We start from the raw sequence: 18,787 nt of genomic DNA, 5'->3' as shown, positions 1-18,787 counted from the left end.
ATGGATGGATGGATGGATGGATGGATGGATGGATGGATGGATGGATGGATGGATGGATGGATGGATGGATGGATGGATGGTGCAAGGGTTAACAAAACCCACTATGCACCAGATAAGGGTTCAGGTTTTTCTTGGTTTGTTTCCATGGGGTAATTTATTCTGTAAATAATTTGATTTTCCACTGAAGCTTACAATGCTTGGGCCTCTATCTTTGTGACTTCCAGGTGTCCTTTCTCTTTTTCACTCTGTCAGCCAGAGAGCAAGGTGTCTACTTTAATGCCCGTCATTTATGGACTGCTTTGGCAATAGCCGTGGAATAGCCTTGGCCTGGGCTGATGGCAATGGATATAAAGGATTGCCATTCACTCAGGCGGGTGGGGAGGTAAGAAAAAAATGGGTCCCAATCACGACCCTGACAAACAAAGAGTGAATGAAAGAGAGCTCAGACCTGTGGCGGGACGAGAGGCAGAGAGAGAAATCATTGATGGAATGATTTAAATGGAAAGGAGCTGCGAAAAGAAACCGAGCCGCACCGTATCTGCTGAGGCTCTTTGTGAAGGTGGAGGAGTTGGAGATGTTGTACGCAGAGTTCTGCTTTGGCACCAGGGCGATCACTGAGCCATCTGTTACCTGCACAGCAAAAAAACACACACACACACACGCACGCGCACGCGCACACACACACACACACACACACACACACACCTGCTCGTGAATCTCTTTCAGTGGGTTGTGTTATGTGCGCTTGTTGTGTGTTTGCTTACCTGATAGTGAGCTAGCGTGTTGAGTCTTTTCCAGTCGTTGTCGATCTTGGTCGTGACGTCTTCATCCTGCAGAATGATTCTGGCCATTCGACCCTGACGCCATTCTTTTAAAGAGGGAAGTTGGAAGCAAAGAGAATAGGGTTCATATAAATGCCAGTGCAGGGAAACCGGCACCTTCCAAATCAACAAGTTAGAGTGAACGGTGGAGAGCGATCTGCACTGAGTTAAAAAATATCTGACACGAATGACCAGGTGCTGCAATATTGCCTCCAGGCTGGCTATGGTTGTGTAAAAGGGTGGTGGGGATACTTGCTCAGCCAGCCTTGGGCCACTTAGTATCGACTCCATTTAAATTTCAGTGCTACCTCAGTATTGTTGCTGACTATTTCCATTTCGTCACGTCCAAAGTAAAAGCATCTTCTGATGGCTACTTCCACAGGCACATGCCATGTTTCCTGAATATGACATTGGGTTCACTGTACTCTGCTGCCCTGTCCAGTCACTACACCTCAGTCTCTTTGTTATAGGGTAAAACAGGAGACTTTCACAACGGATTTGCAGTAAGTGTTCAATGAAAACATATCAGCATGGACCCATTCTAATTGAATCTCTACTACGGAGAACTAAGGCAGCTCTGAAAGCAAATTAGTCCAAACTGGTACTGTCAGGTGTACCTAATATAGTGGCTGGTGAGTGGAGCTGTTCTTTATGTGAGTTGAACAAAATTAGTGTAACAATGGACATTTTCTTCCCACATGTCACAAAATACCATCAATAGTTCATTAAGTTTGAAATCATTATTGAATATGTGAACTGAGAAAGTTAAGATAGATTAATACAACTTTATTCTTCTTGCTGACAGAACTGCATGGCTTACCAAGATCCATATCAGACGCCTTTGGTCTTTGTGAGTAAGGGCTGCCTTTGTACACGGCATCAAGCAACTTCTCCTTGACCTGAGTGATGGTGTCACAGTTCAGACACTTGACCGTCACCTCTGAGGCGTTTTCATTCTCCGGGTTAACGCAGTGCAGCGTCTGGCAGAAAAAAACAGCAGAGCAGAAAGGATATAGTTACAGACACATGGTACTGGGCCTAATCAGGAGTGCTTCATGCTAACAGCCAGCTGTTGAGATGTCTGTATGGTTGTTCAGGTGGATGACAGCATTTTTACACCTATGCAGCAGCCACTTCAAACCTTGGTCGAACTCCCGGTCTGCTTCGACCGACTGGATCCAAAATAACTCAACATTCACACTTGAGTGTCGACCAAAACAACTACAGAGGAACCTCATGTGCCTTATTGTGTTTCCAGTCCAAACCATGAGTGCTTTGTTTTGATAGACAACATAGTTGGCACTGGGCACAAGATGAGTCACTTCATAGCCAGATCACATCCCCACACCAAACAGCGCTGGATGGATGTGAAGTGCCACGTTTACCATGCAGGGAAGCTGAGTATACTCCTCACTAATCAGGGAAGCAGTCTTCTGCAGTCAGACAGCTGATTAGTGTGACTAAAGCTCAGTAACCTGTCAAGTGACTGAGACCGAACGGGCCCAAAGACGCAGGAAGTTTACTGACCAGTGTTTTGTAGTCAATCTGTTGCCTGATGAGTTTGTCCTCGCTGAGGGAGTAGCGGGCTTCTCCTGTGATGGCGTCAATGGGTCCCTTCTCCATCTGCTGCTTGATGGCACAGTACAGCATGAACAGAGGCTCGCCGGCGCACTCCTGGTGAGGGAGGAGGCACAAGGATGTCAGAGTTATCTGCAGCTCAGGCAGAGCGGGATTTTCCTCAAGCTGGAATCGTTTCTAGACTTTCTAGAGAAGGGAAATAAAATCCGTAATTCAGGATGAAAGGGAAAAAAAAATACTTGAGGTAAACAGTTTGCTGGAGTATTTGAACACCTGGAATTTCCTGGAATAAAACTTGTTTTTAATTTTGTCCGACTGTATTTGAATCATGAGGTCAGGAGGTAATTGCAATTTTACGAATATCTAATTAATAATCCATGAGAAAAATAAGTTCCATAGAATATAGGAGATTAAGTAGTCCTGGCATGACAAAATTTAAGACTTGATTAACATATTTAAGGCCAACTTACATGTTTCTTAATGAATATAAGACATATTAAGACTTCAGGATGCGCTGACACCCTGTTCTATGACAACCTCAGTCTCCAGACCTAAATCTAATAGAAAACTTGTGCGGCGCAACCATAAGAGATGACCCAGGACTGCTGTTGTTCAAATGGAATCTTGAATATTTGTGTTTCCTGTCCAAAATTATCCACAGCTCCTTGAAAAGACTTTGCATTTGACTTTGTCTTGAAATGTGAATGATAAAGTTGTGTTACGTAAACTTTGTTCCCTCTGGACTCGACTAAAAGCTGTTGAGCGTTTGTTAGCAGACACAGATGTTACACTGTAAGTATGCTTCGTACCTTCCTCTCTCCATCAGAGACACTTGCCAATCAATAGTGTCATTAGTCATCACTTGGGCTGAGGAAAAGTCCCCCAGCTGATGGAGCAGCAGTTTAGATGGAAGAAGGAGGACACATCACGGCCAATACTCATCCTGACAAGAGTTTAATGACTGACTGTGTGCTGCTCGGGGAGATACTTCAGACTGGCTGTGTGTGTGTGTGTGTGTGTGTGTGTGTGTGTGTATTTTGCTTCGGATGAGAACAAGGAGGGAAAGTACACATTTCTCCATCTCACCTTCAAGCATACTTGATAGCTCGTTCCTTTTCTCCAACACACACATTTCTACTTTCCTCCCTTTAACATCAGTTGCCGTTCCATTTTTGTCGTCCACTTCTTCATCTCTTGTATTCACTCTTTACTTTTAAAAATGAAAAGAAAATGTAACTCTATTTCAGTTACAAATGTATTTATAACTCTATGCTGACTTTATTAGCACAGAGGACTGAGCAAGGAAATCATAAGATCTTATATTTTCTACCTACTCCTTATCAAACAGGTAATGTAAAATTACATGTCAATATGGCATGATAATTTGAATTTTTTCTTGTTTTTACTTTTTGTCTGTTTGAAATAAAAAAACGTTATTGTGACAAACAATAATGTTGTTTGGAGTCCATTTTCAAGCAATATCTTGGTAATGGCATAATAATGCAACTGGATCAATAAACTTTAATTTCTAACAAACATTTGACACTGGAAATGGAAGATATTTTATATTTCTAGAATAAATAAACAAATACAAAAAAACTGAAACAACAAATAAAATGAACACTGAAGTCTCTGTAAACAAAATTTTAAAAAGCAGTTAGTCAAATGGAAATTATCTAGCTTTTTTTAATTTGTCATGTGATTAATGGATTTGTTGCTCATTGTGACATGCTGAGGTTGAACTGGATTTTATTTAGGGGTATTGGGTTAATGATAGCTAAATGTAAAAAGCTTTTCAGATTTAGAAAAATCTTGGAAAACATTATTTTCCTTTTATGTCTCAGTTTTAAGCTACTCTGTTGGTCTGTCACATAAAATCCCAATATAATACATTCAAAAATGTCCTAATTTTACAAAATGTAAAAAAAAAAGGTTTAGAATTCTTCTAGAGAGAAAACTTTCATAAATCATTTACATATGAATGATAATTATTTCAAAAACAAACTTTAATGCTCAAACACTTGTCATTTCTAAGTCCAGTCCGGTCAGATCTGCTGCCTTTCTCTCCCTCCTCAATTCCCTTTTCCTGTTTCCCTTACACCTGATGGCAATGCCCTCTCAGATTCATCTTTCCTCTAACCACCAGCAGTGGTTCCCACCTTCAACCTTTTCTTGTCCTCGGCCTCCTTCCACCTACATGAGCTTCAAGAAGCTTGTTAGCATCAGGGCCAATTAAGCAGGCAGCTGCTGAAGACACCGGGGTGTTACGCTTCTGCATTCACTGGAAGCTCCTCCACAACATGCAGCTTTGGCCTGCACACTCCCTGGCTTTCATCAAGCTTCCTTAAACATATGTCAGTGGTAAATTTTCAAGGTTACAGCAACTGCTCTTATTGAACTGAAATTTTTACTTTAAGATTTACATATTTGGAATGTTAGTGTTAAATGAATTGAAATATGCCAGATGTTTGATTATTTGTTATTAGAAGACATAAAAATATGTGGAGACATTTAGGTTCCACTTGTCATGTGTTTTAAAACACAGAATTATCTTCATGTAAATGTTTCAATCTTTTCAAAACAAATCTTTAAAAAAAATGTATGAAAATCAATGTCCTCTTCAGATTTTGAAAATATCTGAAATGATAAAAAAATGAATAAATAAATAATTGGATGTGTTTTTATTGAGGTTTTTTTCAATCAAGGCACAAGGAAAGAGATAAGACAAAGATGAAGGCAGGAGGACAGCAGTGTGCCACATCCCACACCCTCTGGAGAGGCAAATGACCTTAAGGGAGAGACGAGACTGACAGCTCAATAATGACAAAAGAAAGACTGAGATGAAAGAGAGATCATAGAAGGAGAAGATGTGAGCTAAAAAAAAAGATCAGTGAAGAGGACGTGTGAGACAAGGGGACAAAGTTAGGAAAGAAGAGATTGTTTCTTGGCAAAAACAAAACATTTTACCTAAAGTGGAATACTACTTTCCACGGGTAGTATTCAGATGAAGCAGGGTTGGTCCGCTTCATCCGCGACCCGACCCCGGATGAAGCGGAAGAAAATGGATGGATGGATGGATTGTTATTGTATTGTATCCAAATTTTTTCTGAATTCCAGGTATTACAAAATCCATGCATCCTCTCATCTAAAAAACTGTCAAACTGAATAGTTAAACAGGAAATTTACAAAGTTAGTTAAAATATTCATCTGTTCCTGGACACACACACACGCACAGACACACACACGCATACACAAACACGCAGAAGACGTGTTTGTGTCCAAACCTAGCCTAATTGAGCTCCTCTGCCTTCTCTATGTGGACCTGCTCTCATCTGATTAAATACACTGTTTAGTCAGAAACAAATAATCAGAGCCAGGAGGAGGGTCTTAGCACTGTCAATCATGCTCATGAATGTTATGCTCCCTACCTCCAGTTGCTTCACAGCAACAGAGGCTCTCATGAATGGCAACAATAAGAAGCATGGACACCAATGATGGCAGAAAAAAAGTTTTCCTGAAACTGTAAGTTGCTTCTCCGCTTTCAGCACATTTAGCAGCATGAATACAAGGGTCATGACAGCGCTAAGACCATCCTCCTGGCTCTGATTGGTTGTTTTAGACCAGGAGCGGTTTTAAGTTTTAAGTCCATGGTTTGGACTTAAAACCATGATGTAACTCATGGTTTTAAGTCTAACGTCTCAGTGTATGTGTGGGGTACCCGGAAAGACCCCACATATCCACATGGAGAACATGCAAACTCTATGCCATAAGTCCTCATGCTTTTTGCTGCATGGTAACAGTGCTAGATACTGCAGCAACATGAAGATGAAGAAAAATATATTTATGCTAATTCACACTTTTGCTAATCTCTTAAAATCTAATAGGCATTTTGTGTTTTCTCAAAGTGGTTTTTGTACAGATAAAGAATAACAGCACATGGATTTAAGAGTGAATGGTAGTTATTCATAGAGTTAAAATATCCTCAGATACAAGCTTCAATTTCATACATCTTATTGCTAGTTCTTTTCTCGGCCAGTGTTTTGTCCACATAGTTTTTGCAGCAGTCTTCTCTGCTAGAACATTAATGCTAACTGGGTTTCAGAAAGATGCTAAACTGATCTGACAAAAGTCAACAAAAACTCACTTGGGTTTGTTGTTTCCATTCAATTTGGCTCATATAGCTACAAATTATTCAGTAGATCTACGTGTCACTTCTGCTGATATTTGTGTGTGAAGTTTTCTGCAGCAGCATGCTAACACTAGAGTGCGTCTTCTGTGTTTTGATATGACTCTTTGATGATTCCCCTTGTCAAATGTTTACTTGCTGTTCCAATGAATCATATGAGAGGATAAAACTTGGAAGAAAAGTTGTTTACCTGTTTCATAAACTTGGTGCTTTGCTTTGAATATCAAACTTTTTAACCTCTAGTGTTATGGCTGCTTGCAGAGCTCAAGGTTTCTCCCACACAGCTGTCAGCCTGAGGGGAAACTGAGCCCTGGCTGAGCAGGTCACATGACACAGACATAAAGGAAGCAGCCAAAAATGTATTTCTTTAACAGCTTTTTCACTGTTTATGAAGTACACAGGGTAAACAAAGCCTTGAACTGCTTGTGAAAAACATGTTATTTCTGCCATTCTATCTGCGTACTGTGTATTAAGTCAAGGTACCCAAGCTAGCACGCTAAACTGAGCCATAACACTAGGCTTTATGAACAATAAACCATATAAATAAGATCAGATTATATGGTTAAATGGATATACTCAATTATGATAAAAAAATTAATGTCTCACCTTGAGGAACTTGTACAGGAGGAAAGTAAACCAGTTGGTTAGCATCTTTTCAGCAACAGACTCCGTTCTAACATGAAAGAAAAGAGCAAAACAAGAAGTGATAAGATCAAGGTTTTGTTTCTGGACATATACAACAGCCTTTGGTGAGTTTCCAGATATGATAATGAAACATATTCTGAATGGTTTTTATAAAAATAATTATTTTTAAGTAAAAGAAAATCACAACAAATAACAATCCAAAAGGCAATGCGAGGTTGGAAAGGTAAAATGTGATCTAAGAAATTTCTTGCAAATGTATCATAATGTGCCAGTAAGCAGAACGTATGGCATATTTTTTTTTTAATTTGTGTGGTATTTTATTATTTAATTGTCCTTAACATCCTCAAAGCCACAGAGCCATTCACACCATAGTGTCTGTTTTTACTCAACAGTGTTAAGCGAGGAGCTTTAAAGATCAAGCATTTTTCTTTAAATTTTAAACTGAATATATCAGGTGTTTGTGTTTGCAGCTAAAATGTTTATGAGCCAAAAAATATTTGCTAAAATGTCTCTAAAAAAACTTTGAAATTAAAGACATACTAATTTAAACTGAACAGATGATTCTAACAAAACTGACATCCTATGTAAAGTTTGCCAGTAAAACTTGTACAGAAGGAAAGTAAACCAGTGTAGTTTAAGCCATTCAAATCTCTCCTTTCTCACCTCCTGAGCAGCAGTTTGGGGTGATTTTTGCTCTCCAGGTTTCTGTCTATCAGATCAGACAGCAGTTGTTTCAGGACCCCTGTGGCGTACTCCATCTCCCCCTGCAGGGCCGTCATGATCAGAGATGCCACGTTGCCTCGATCCCGCATAGAAAACGACCTGGCAACGCATCAGAACAGCCCACACGCTTTAATGGCCTTTTGTTGTCTCCCACTGGAAGCTTTCTTCTTATAAATTCAAAAGTGCACAATTAATCTAAAGGTTTTGTTTTAAATATTAATGCTTATTTAATCTTATTTAAATGGTGCACAAAGAGGAATTTTCCAGCTAATTTAGCATTGCTGAATTGTTAATGTTTGCAACTTTTTTCATCATAAATTTAGTCTTTTGTGGTCTAATTAATGACCAAACACAACCATTACTGTTTGTAATGTTGTAGGGCTTTTTTAATAACAGTAATATCCAATGTAACAAGCAATTAAATGTGCAACTACCAAGTTTATTTCCCTAAAAAGAATCTTACATTTGTTTAAATGCATAAAAATACACAACAAATTATTTATATGAATTAAACCAATGAAAGACCTTTGAGCCTCAAGTGTACGTATGAATGTCAGCAGGAAGTGCTTCTTGGTCAACAGCTGGCCAAACAGCGTGAGTGCCTTCTCAACATTGGCTTGGACCTGAATAAAAGCACAGTGACAGATGGACAGCATGACAACAGCGTCTAATGGAAGTAAAATGACATTTTCCATCTATAAACCTGTTCCTGTTCTTTTATTAGGCTGATTTGACGGCCCAGGCCTTTAAAGATTCAAACCTCCTGGTCCATTTTATGTCTGAGCTCCTTTTGAATCAATCTCAGAGTGAGAGAGCCTATTTCTAACCTGTTGGTATCATACCATACAAAAGCTTTTGTCTTTTGCTGTTTTTTTTTTTTTTGGTCAGTTTAATTTTCCACACATCAAGCACATTTTGATAACCTGGATAACTGGACTTAAAGTGGAAATCTTAAAATGACAAATTAATTTATAAAGGGGAAACAAATCGATCCTAACCAACCTGAGCTGTTATGAAAATGATATTAACCTTAAACCTTCTGACTGGTTCTGGCATCTGTAGTGGCAAAAACTTCCACCAAGCATCTGTGATAACAGGCAGGGACTATTTGCTCTGGAGGAGTTCTGGTCTGCTTCTCTTAAAGACTTGTCTTAATTCAGCAAAACTAGCGGAGTTTCAAGTTATACTATACTGAAGAATAATAGTGCAACAAACGAACAAATATAGCCTACTATTTTAAGGCACAACAAAATATTTTCATGAAAGAAATGTAAAGAAGACTAGATTTTTTTAAAGAGTTTTTTAAAAAAATGACTGGAGGAAGACTAACACATGCAAACAAACACATCAGAAAGCAGGCATTTCTTTAGCTTGTGCCGAGATCCAATACTGTCTTGTTAAACACCAAGCTGCGGCTGATTGACTACTGCTCCTCCTGCTGTGCTGCTGTGTGATGTGTTTGATGTCAAACGATTTTAGCAGACAATCTAACACGATTGTCTGCTTGACATCAGGGGGGCGAAAGCCTTGGACCTTTCTCCAGTTGAAAAATCAATGAAACAAGAATTTTTAATTGTCGCCTTTGCCAGAGAGCCACGTGCATTTAAACCATCTGGCCTGTCTGCATGTCTGTCTGTAATGTACTGAAAGGATTTCATTTTAAATTTGCTCAGATCAACTTAAATTTCAACTCAGTTGTTTAGCTGGAGGCCCTTTAATGAAATGTTTAAAGCTCTAAAGCCTAAAGGGATAATTTACAACTTTTGAAGCAGAGTTCTGAAAAAGATTGAGAGCAGTTAATATCTTGCTTTTAACAAAACATTCTTTTAGTATTCACATTTGCATTTAACATAAATTGAAGTTGAACAGACAGTAGATGGAAATGGTTCTTCAGGGTTCCTTTCTCCATATGTTAGTCAAGTTCAGTGGCTGCCCTACAGTAGGTTGGCTCAGTCTAAGCTCTCATTTCAACACAAAACATGTCTGATTCATAACAGTAATATCCAATGTAACAAGCAATTAAATATGCAACTACAAGGTACACTTCCCTAAAATGAATCTGTTAAACTCAGTTAGCAGGGCTACTAAAATTTCTCAAGGTATTTGTCGGATGAAGGTCTGAGGTTTGGGGGTACTTCAGTTTAGGAGGCATTAAACACAGGTCTGGGCACAGAGGTGAGGTTTCATACAACAGCAACCAAAGTGCATTAAATAAAGAGCATGTGAGGTCATGACAGCCATGGGCTGACAGAAAGGACAAAGACAACATAAGCCTCTTTCAAGCTGCTGCATCTGAACACCTGAACAGACCAGGTCTGACTCGGAAAGTCATCCACTGATTGGATGAAACTGGTGTGGATGGTCAGATAGTTTTGATGCACCATGCTCAACAGATGCCCTCCAGAGTTACAGCAGGTGAATTTCCATTAACATTTTTTTAAAGGCGTATTTCGAAGCATCGCATTAGAAAATGTTGAAGGAAATGACAAAATTCAAAATTACTTCAACTTCGCAAAAACATTTTTATAGTTGCTTGAGGTGGTTTTTGGCTTTTCTGAAAAAATAGTTAACACACCAAAGAGGGAAATGAAAACATTTGCTGAATAAGTTCTGAAGTAGCAAACTAACCACATTCCAAACTTCCAGAACGGAGGGGAGGGCAGTTTGCCTGGGGTGGCCAGCAAGAGGCACTCTTGGCTGGGATGAAAGTGTTAAAATGCTCCCATATACTGGTGGGTCAATGTCTTACCAGTGGTAAGAAACTGAAAGTTTTATACGTACAAACCTCCTGGTCAGACGTCTCTCTCCATTTTTCTGAGATTTGTGGTCTAGGCAACCTCTACACCTTGTTTTATTACAATTATATACAGTGTCAATATTTGACATAATGACGCTTACGTAATTAAATGACACGCTTTGCATAGCCGGGGTCATTTGCTCCAAACCAGTCAAGGAATTCAAGCCTAACTTGCACTTTATTTTTTGTGACATTTTGAAGCATTGGCTCAACATGACAAATGGAAGCCTAGGTACAATCGACAGCCCTGAAGACAAACCTCATTTAAAAAAATGCTGAACTATTTCTAAGTATCTATCTGGCCTAGTCTCCACCTGAAAAGCATTTCTGTCAAACTCAGAGAGAAGCAGGAAATTGAGAGCAATGTAAACAGGAAGGCACATCAGTGCCTGGCAGGATTATATGTGTGTCAGAGTTGGTGACAGAGGTGCACCCTGCTTGTTCCCCTGGCTGGCACCTGTCACTACTTATCAACAACACACTAAACCCCATGAAGATGCCCTCCTTCACTACTCTAATTCTTCCTCTCACTCTCATTCTTATTATTTTTATACATCCTTCAAGTCTCATATTGAATTTATCCAATCCTTCGCTGGTGAGTATCTTTTTAACTTTGACACACCCTAACACTTATTCCCTTTTCATTCATTTTCCCCCACTTGTGCTTTCTGTTCCGCCTCTCTTCAGACATGCCATAATAAAGTGTCTGGACCTCTCTGTAAAGTGCTAAATGAGATTCCCAGGGCCTCCGAGGGGGAAGCTGAGAGTGATGTGCCTGAGAGTAAAAAAAAAAAAAAAAAAGACTGAGATAAGGCAAAGATAGAAGAGGGATGCGTGTACATACTGCACTGAGTTTTCACCTGATTTTAAGGCTGATTCCAGCTTTATGTCCACATATGTGAGGACATTTGAGTCTCCTGTCAATGTGTGTGTAGTTTGTCTGCTCAACTTAGGATAGAGAGCAGCCACACAGAGCAATAAAGAGAAGAGCACTGGTTTATCCAGGCCATTGGATTATACGGTCAAGCCTGGGGGGAAATACAGAGGGACAAAGAATAAAGTCTAGACGCAGCAATAAAACAAGGGAGCACCCTTTTGCTCAATGCCTACCTGACCTTTAAATTAAAAGGTGCACTCATGCTTTAGGGACTTTGGTTAATGGCCGATCATGTCTGTGGTTGACATCTTGATCTGTTTTGAAGGCTGTAATTTGGTTTTGTACAGTTTCTCTTACTTTTGACTAATAACACTCATAAGGAGTAAAGAATTGAAGCATTTGAGAGGTGTCTTTGAGTGGCTCATGTGAATAAATGAGACTTTACAGCTTACCAGACTGAGAAAGCGCCCACCTGATGTGAAGAGTACGGGTAAGAAACGGGAGTAGGACATTTTTGTCTTTTTAGCAATTCATCCTTTTGTACTTTAGGCTGCTTCGTATCCAAACTTTTCGGGGACGACAATGAAGTCACCAAGAAGAGGACATTTCTACGACATTACCACAAAATTCTGTCAAACTGCTTTAAGTGTGTGTGCAGCTGAGGTGCCTGTTGAGGAGTATTCTACACATGCCAAGTATTATAGTAACAGCACTTTGCCACTACTTAAAAAAATCCAGTTGTGATCTTACCATATTGATCACAATATGGACCAAATTAATTATACAGAAACATATCAAGTTCAAGTTGTAAGCCCAGTAAAGCAACAGCAGAATCAACAAAATAATCCACCTCACTGAGGCGGGAAAATCTGTTGACTTGCTAACATGCCCAAAATATGTATATTTTATACGTGCTATAAGCAAACGGACAACCTCCCTTGGTGTTTTATGTTGCCTTCTAAGTCTGGTCAACTTTTTTTCTCTGGTTGTTTCTTACTCTATTCCTGCCCAGTTGGGCTGCAAAACAAATGGGGGCTTGTCCAGTGAGAATGTTAATTTTGTAACTAGCTTAAACAATATATCTATTATAGCATTTGCTTAGCCCGTGATCAAATTGTTAAGTTATGAGGAAACAGACTAACGTGGCCCTGACCCCTTCCTTTAATTGGGCAGTTAGTTTAATATTGTTGGGTAACAAATCATGTTAGCATTGTCTCACCTTAAATACACCATATTAGATCAACTTCATTATGATTCTACTTAAGGTGAGACAAAATTAGTTGCATTTTCTAGATATGCTGGAAAACAATGAGTCATTAAGTGGGTGCGATGTGGTGTTGTTCAAGTTTATTCCAGGTTTTCTTCTTTAATGTCATTTCATCTGCATTTGGTGTCAAAAAACTGTCAAAATTCCTCTGACATATTTGTTTAAAAGTTTAAAGTTTTAAGCTGAAAACCAGTGAAACTCTCAGGGCACTGGGGGGGGGGTCATTTTGTTTAAATAAAGCTAAAGCTGAATCACGAAGAATGAATAGAAAAGGTAAAAAAAAGACAGCTCAAAGACCACCCAGAGAGCTTCCCTTTCAAAAGAAAATCCACTGTCTGGATTAGAGTGATTAAATTAAGCTGTTAAAGGTCAAACAAATTATTCTTTTACTCCAAAAAGTCAGCGCTCCAATCAAAGCCAACGGAGCAGGACCGGATTCTACATCTTAATGATTCTGCTGATTACAAACTTGGCTTTATTTTATTTATATTTTTAGGTCTGAGGGAGAGCAGTATTTGGAGACATACTATTAATTCTACTTCCACTGGTCTGGGTGGTGAAAAGTCTGTAGATATCAGCTTCACCATCTTCATTCTGCTGTGCTCAGAAGGTGGATGCAAAAATTCAATTAGAAACTCAGCAGTGATGTATAATGCAGGCAGCAGTCAAATAACCCAGACTCTTAATTTCCCTCTGTACTACCTTCATTTTTCTATTTCCTAAGCATTTTTTTTGCTTGTGATTTTTTATAGGATTTTATTTAAATGAATCACAAGTTTATAACTCTCTATAAAATAAAATAAAAATAAAAAAAACTGAAGAAAATTTTCCTCTGAGACTCGACTAAAGATGACACCAGGGCTCTTGAAAAGTTATTTGCATTGAATGTGATGGGGATAAACACATAAAAGGCAAAGTAGGTCATGTGATTGCTTTGAGGTAAACGACATCTTGGGCTCTTTTTAGTGTCAGACTTTTTTCAAAAACCTGCCTTTGATGAAGCCCATCATGGGATGATGGAAAAGGAATTAAGCGGAAAAGCCAGAGGGACACTTTAAGAGTATTAAAAACAACTTCAGAAACACTTAAAGGCAGTGTTAGTGGATTAGTATTGGCTGCTAGCTTTAGGTTCTGTTAAGTTGATTGTTAGTTTGTTTCAGTATGAAATTTGGCCGATGGTGTACTGACCCGTACCTCCATCTCCTTAAGCACAGGATGATCCTCAATTCCAGGGAACAGGACTCTCATTGCGTATGTGCGATAGTCCAAGAAGGGAATCCCTGCGCCGTCCAGTTCCTGGGTCAGTTCGTGGATGTCTGTCTGGAGCTCAGCGAAAGCTGCACAACAAAAAACGGCAGATGGATAAAAATGGAGTACTAGAGGTTCAGTTTTAACTTTATTTGTTCTTAAACTCTGGTAAGGTACCACTGGTGGTACCTGGACTGCCTTCAGTACTACTAAGGAGAAACTCACCATCTGCAAGATAATAAAGTAGATCTAATTGTGATGTAGAGCTGCTCAACACCAACAGCTGAAAGGATGAGTTGCTATACCATATTGAGTTTTCCTTCATTAATAGATGTACTGTGATTAACTGCTCATTTTATTTATTTATTTTTTGTATAATTTTATTTAATATCAAAATAATAACAAAAACAGAGTGACATATTACATAATGAAAGGATAATAAAATCGCTGAGCTAACAAAAAAAATAGAAAACAGAGGTATGGTGTTGCAGAGAATGAGTATCATTAACTGTGTGTGCGTGTGTGTATATATGAGAGTGTGTGAGCAGAAATGGTAATATGAATGACATTATGAGTATGTAGAGCAATAAAATAAAAACAAAAACAGAACACAAGAAACAAACCAACAAAAACAAAACAAAAAAAGAAAAAGCAACAATAATTATATAAATATATATCTTAGTACTAGCAATAAGAATAACATATCAATAAATTATGAAATACAGGTAAATATGGACATATGACAGATCCATTAATGGAATTGATGAATGAATTTATACTGAGTGAAATTTGTTGTACAGGAACTACATGACATGATGAGAGAGAGATGATGCTGACAAAGGAAAAAGGAGGAAGAGCAAGGCAGGGTGAAAACAGTGATCACAGTACATAGATGCTGTTATTTAAAGTATTTATGAGAATCATATAAAATCTATTTTATTTTCTATTGAAATGTGTTCAATGAGTGAATTTTTCCAATGTGTCACACTGATGGTAATCCTTGTTTTCCGATTCATAACAATTGTTTTCTTAGCAATGATTAAAGCTATAAGAAGTTGTTTAGTAATTGGGAAATCATTAATGTTGTTGGTAGTGTCTCCCAGTAAACAAACAGAAGGTGATAATGGGATGAGACAGCCAAACCTACTGGAAAGAAAAGTAATTACTATTTTTGTTTTTTATTTCCATGTGTTTGACATCATTAGAAATCTTAAAATCCACACTTTCAAAAGCTGTAACGAGCTCAAAGCGCTCCTGGGAGGACTTGTTCCTGCTTTGGTCGTGACCAGTCACATACTTAGCATTCATGCTAACTACAATTAGTAATGCAAGCTAATCACTTATTTCTCTGCATTCTGTACATTAAATCAATACAATAAACTTACGTAGCACTGAGTGTTAGTGATTTCACAAGACACAGATCATAAGAACAATTATAAACTGTTTTATTGTTTTTACTGCAGCTATCATTTAATTTCATATACAAGGTTGGCCTGTTGGAATTTTTTCTGCTCCTACTTTTTCTAAATGCTTCCAAAGAAGAAGGGTGGTGATAAGAGATATTGAGTCAGAATGACTCATTTACTGACATTTCAATCTAACCTGGCTCTTCCTCAGAATATTTTTAAAGGCATTTGTCGTCGTTAGTCGACAGTAGTTAGACAGGAAGAAAGGCAGAGAGAGAAAGGGAAGATATGCAGCAAAAGAATAGAACTGGGGACAACAAATAAAGAAATGAATGTCAGCAAAGATGAAGAACAAGGTTCAGAAGGACGCTTAATGAGGTAGAAACATAAAAGAATGAGTGGATGGATCATAAAAAATTATCACATGATCGATTCAGAAAGAATTTCATGTGTTTAACAAAGGAACATATGTAATTTACACATCTGTGAATATATGACTGCAAGATGTGGCAAAAATATGCACATCTTTTGGTTTCTAGAGGTCTATTACAATGTAAATTGTTAAATTTAATTCTCACATGTAAATAATCCAAGCTATTTACTCTGAAAACATATTTGTATTAACTTCAGTTTTCCATAAGAGCATGCAGAAATGTTGAAGTTACATCTAAAAAAGGAAATATCTTTCAATGACAGGAATCTCTGCAAAGGTCTATAAAAAAAGACAGGAAAAAAATGGAAGTGGGAAACGAAAGTCTCTGAAATGAACAAGAAATGATGGCTCAGGTGGAGAGAAGAGGCAAAAGCAAGAGACAGAAAAACCAAGTTCCTGAAAAGGAAAGTCAATTAATTGCATGACTGGATAATTATTAAAGAGAGCAACGGATGAGTTTTCATGCATAATTTCCTCCAGCTGTTATTGGACTGTTTGGTCCACCAGAGAGACGAAAGAAATGAGAAGAAGTTATGATAAAGGAGGAGTGAAGTTAAAAAAAAAGCAGAAAAGAAAATAGGAAAGCGAGATTAGGATTTTACAGACATGAGAGTGGCAAACACAGAAAAAGGTCTGAAGATGGAATATTACCGAGAAGAACGGAAGTTGTTTTTCTTTTTAGAGAATAACTGCTTGAAAAATATATAATGAAAGAGGGAACAACAGCAAAACATGTCCAAAGAACAAGAAGTGAATACAAGGAAAAGAAAAAGCATGGAAGCAGCAAACATGAAGGTCTAAATTAATATTTCCTTTGTTTAACCCACAGACAGATTATGAAGAAAAGAAAGAAAAAAAAACTGTTAAACATTCTCTAAGAACATAGCCAATCTGACTGATTGGATAATTACAAACTAATTAATGTTGTGGCAGCCAGGCATCCATGTGATTCTGAACTAAACTTGGCTTGTTACACTGTCCTTGATTTTTTGAAGACCAAACTTTCCATAAATCCAAGCTTTGGCTTTAGCCAAAACATTCCTGGTGCCTCATATTTACAGGCGTACCAGAAATACACAAGTACAAAAGTTCTGTCCGGAAATTTGTATGTTAAAAAAATAGTGACTTGATTGCATTAAAATGTTTTAATTCATTCATGAAAATTAAAGTGTTAAAGTTAAAGTTTGACTACCTTTGTCAATTTATGTGAAAAGGTAACAGCACAGGTATCCACAAATTAGGCAAACAATGCTCTAATCCTAAAATAGTTTTTTAAATCCTTTTGGATTAGTTTTCTTCTTTACCAGTTTCTATTTCACAGCTTATGATAAATTAGTCCACCATGACTTCTAAAGTGTAAGTATCCATTAGCAGCAGACTATAGATAAAGGTATATGCTGTGATGCCTGCTTTACATGGATGACTGAACCAAGCATCCTGCTTCTTCTCTCTGCAGATTTTTTAGAGCACAACCAAACACACACACGCCACACACCTCACCATTAGCTATCACACGCATGGTGGACCGCCCACTTCATCTGCTACTCCGCCCACACGCGCCTCTTCCTCTCTGTGGGCCAGATGGGCGTGCAGCAGGCGGGGCGGAGTGCTTTGGGATGGGTGGGAATAGGCCCATGCTTCATCTCCTGCACAAAACTGGCTGTTGATTCATACATTTCATGTTTTTCATGACATCTTAAACTGAGGCACTCCAATGAGGTCAGGACACTTTCAGGGAAATGTCACCTCTGTCAGGGTATGTGGAAGTGTTGCTCTGAAAAATGAAGGGCTTTGACTCAAAACCTCTGACCGCTTTTGTTTGACACGTCTGGCTGCTGTTAGAATTATGGCTCTGTGTCAAGACTGAGGTGTGATCATGTTAGAACTTTGTGCCGTGGCTTTGTGTGCTTGTGGCATTAACCTGTAAACACCTAAAGTGGCTCACACTCACACCTGAAAGGCCTCTAAAACTCATGTCCTTAACCTCAGTAATTAACCACATAGCAAACCATCACACACCGATCTAATGAAGCTTCAAGGACTAATGGTTTACAAAGCTTTCTCATCTTCTAGGACTCCAGTCAACCAGAATCAGAGCTTTTATCTACAAACAAAAAACATAGAGAGGTGAACCCTCATAGGTTCTGTAATGCAGAACTACTCCAAAGTCACATCAAAGACTCAAGCAGAAGGCCACAAATGAAGCTAGAACAACATCTTCAGAACGGCTGATATCATTTCCTTCAGGGACTAAGGGAGTTTGGTGTGAACCCATCACAGTTGGTGACTCAACTTTGGATGGGTTCACACCATTTTCATTTTTCTCACTAAAATGAAAATGAGATGAAGGCTCACCTACAAAGTGACAAACATCTTAAAGTCCCATAAGACCTTTTTTGGGGTAGTTATTATTTTTGGAATGTGTGATTCCTGTTACATCTGATGTAAAGCCTTTCAGAAAAAGAACTTTATACCAACAAAAACTCTGTGGTGTTACTCTAATGGTATGGAGCACCTGCTTTAAGACCCGGATGATTTGTCTTTCTCAGTGGAACCAGGAATTCTTTCATCCAGTAAATTCTGATACAGAAAATCTGGTTCTTAAGCTCAACCTGTTCTTAAGCAACAGGAAAACGATCTAAAGCATGAATGTTTAAAAAAATGTTTTAAAAAAGGCAAAAATAAAATGCAAGTCTTCAGTGGTCTACTTTGGGCAGAATTCAATTGGGTCGTTCAAGTTTAAAAACTACATTTTGAATGAAAAAAACAAAAACAAATCTGCAAAGAACATATGATCAAAATGTAT

The 18,787-nt window shown here is 38.3% G+C and overlaps 1 protein-coding gene across 1 annotated transcript in view; it reads right to left on the bottom strand.

Annotated features, from left to right (window-relative positions):
- The window catches only part of LOC103152550 (plexin-A1), a 36,666-nt gene that overhangs the window by 12,153 nt on the left and 5,726 nt on the right, over positions 1-18,787 (bottom strand). The window contains exons 3-10 of the mRNA XM_007573046.2: positions 14,089-14,231; positions 8,479-8,576; positions 7,894-8,052; positions 7,192-7,258; positions 2,349-2,495; positions 1,642-1,801; positions 765-868; positions 534-630 (exon numbers count right to left, since the gene is read on the bottom strand). Coding sequence (XP_007573108.1) covers positions 534-630; positions 765-868; positions 1,642-1,801; positions 2,349-2,495; positions 7,192-7,258; positions 7,894-8,052; positions 8,479-8,576; positions 14,089-14,231 — 975 coding nt within the window. The remainder of the gene's footprint in view (positions 1-533; positions 631-764; positions 869-1,641; positions 1,802-2,348; positions 2,496-7,191; positions 7,259-7,893; positions 8,053-8,478; positions 8,577-14,088; positions 14,232-18,787) is intronic.

The sequence above is a fragment of the Poecilia formosa genome, unplaced genomic scaffold (assembly GCF_000485575.1).
Source record: "Poecilia formosa unplaced genomic scaffold, Poecilia_formosa-5.1.2 Scaffold316, whole genome shotgun sequence".
NCBI classification, from domain to species: Eukaryota; Metazoa; Chordata; class Actinopteri; order Cyprinodontiformes; family Poeciliidae; genus Poecilia; species Poecilia formosa.
Note: the sequence above shows the minus strand (reverse complement) of the source record. Positions and strands in the feature narration are given on the sequence as shown.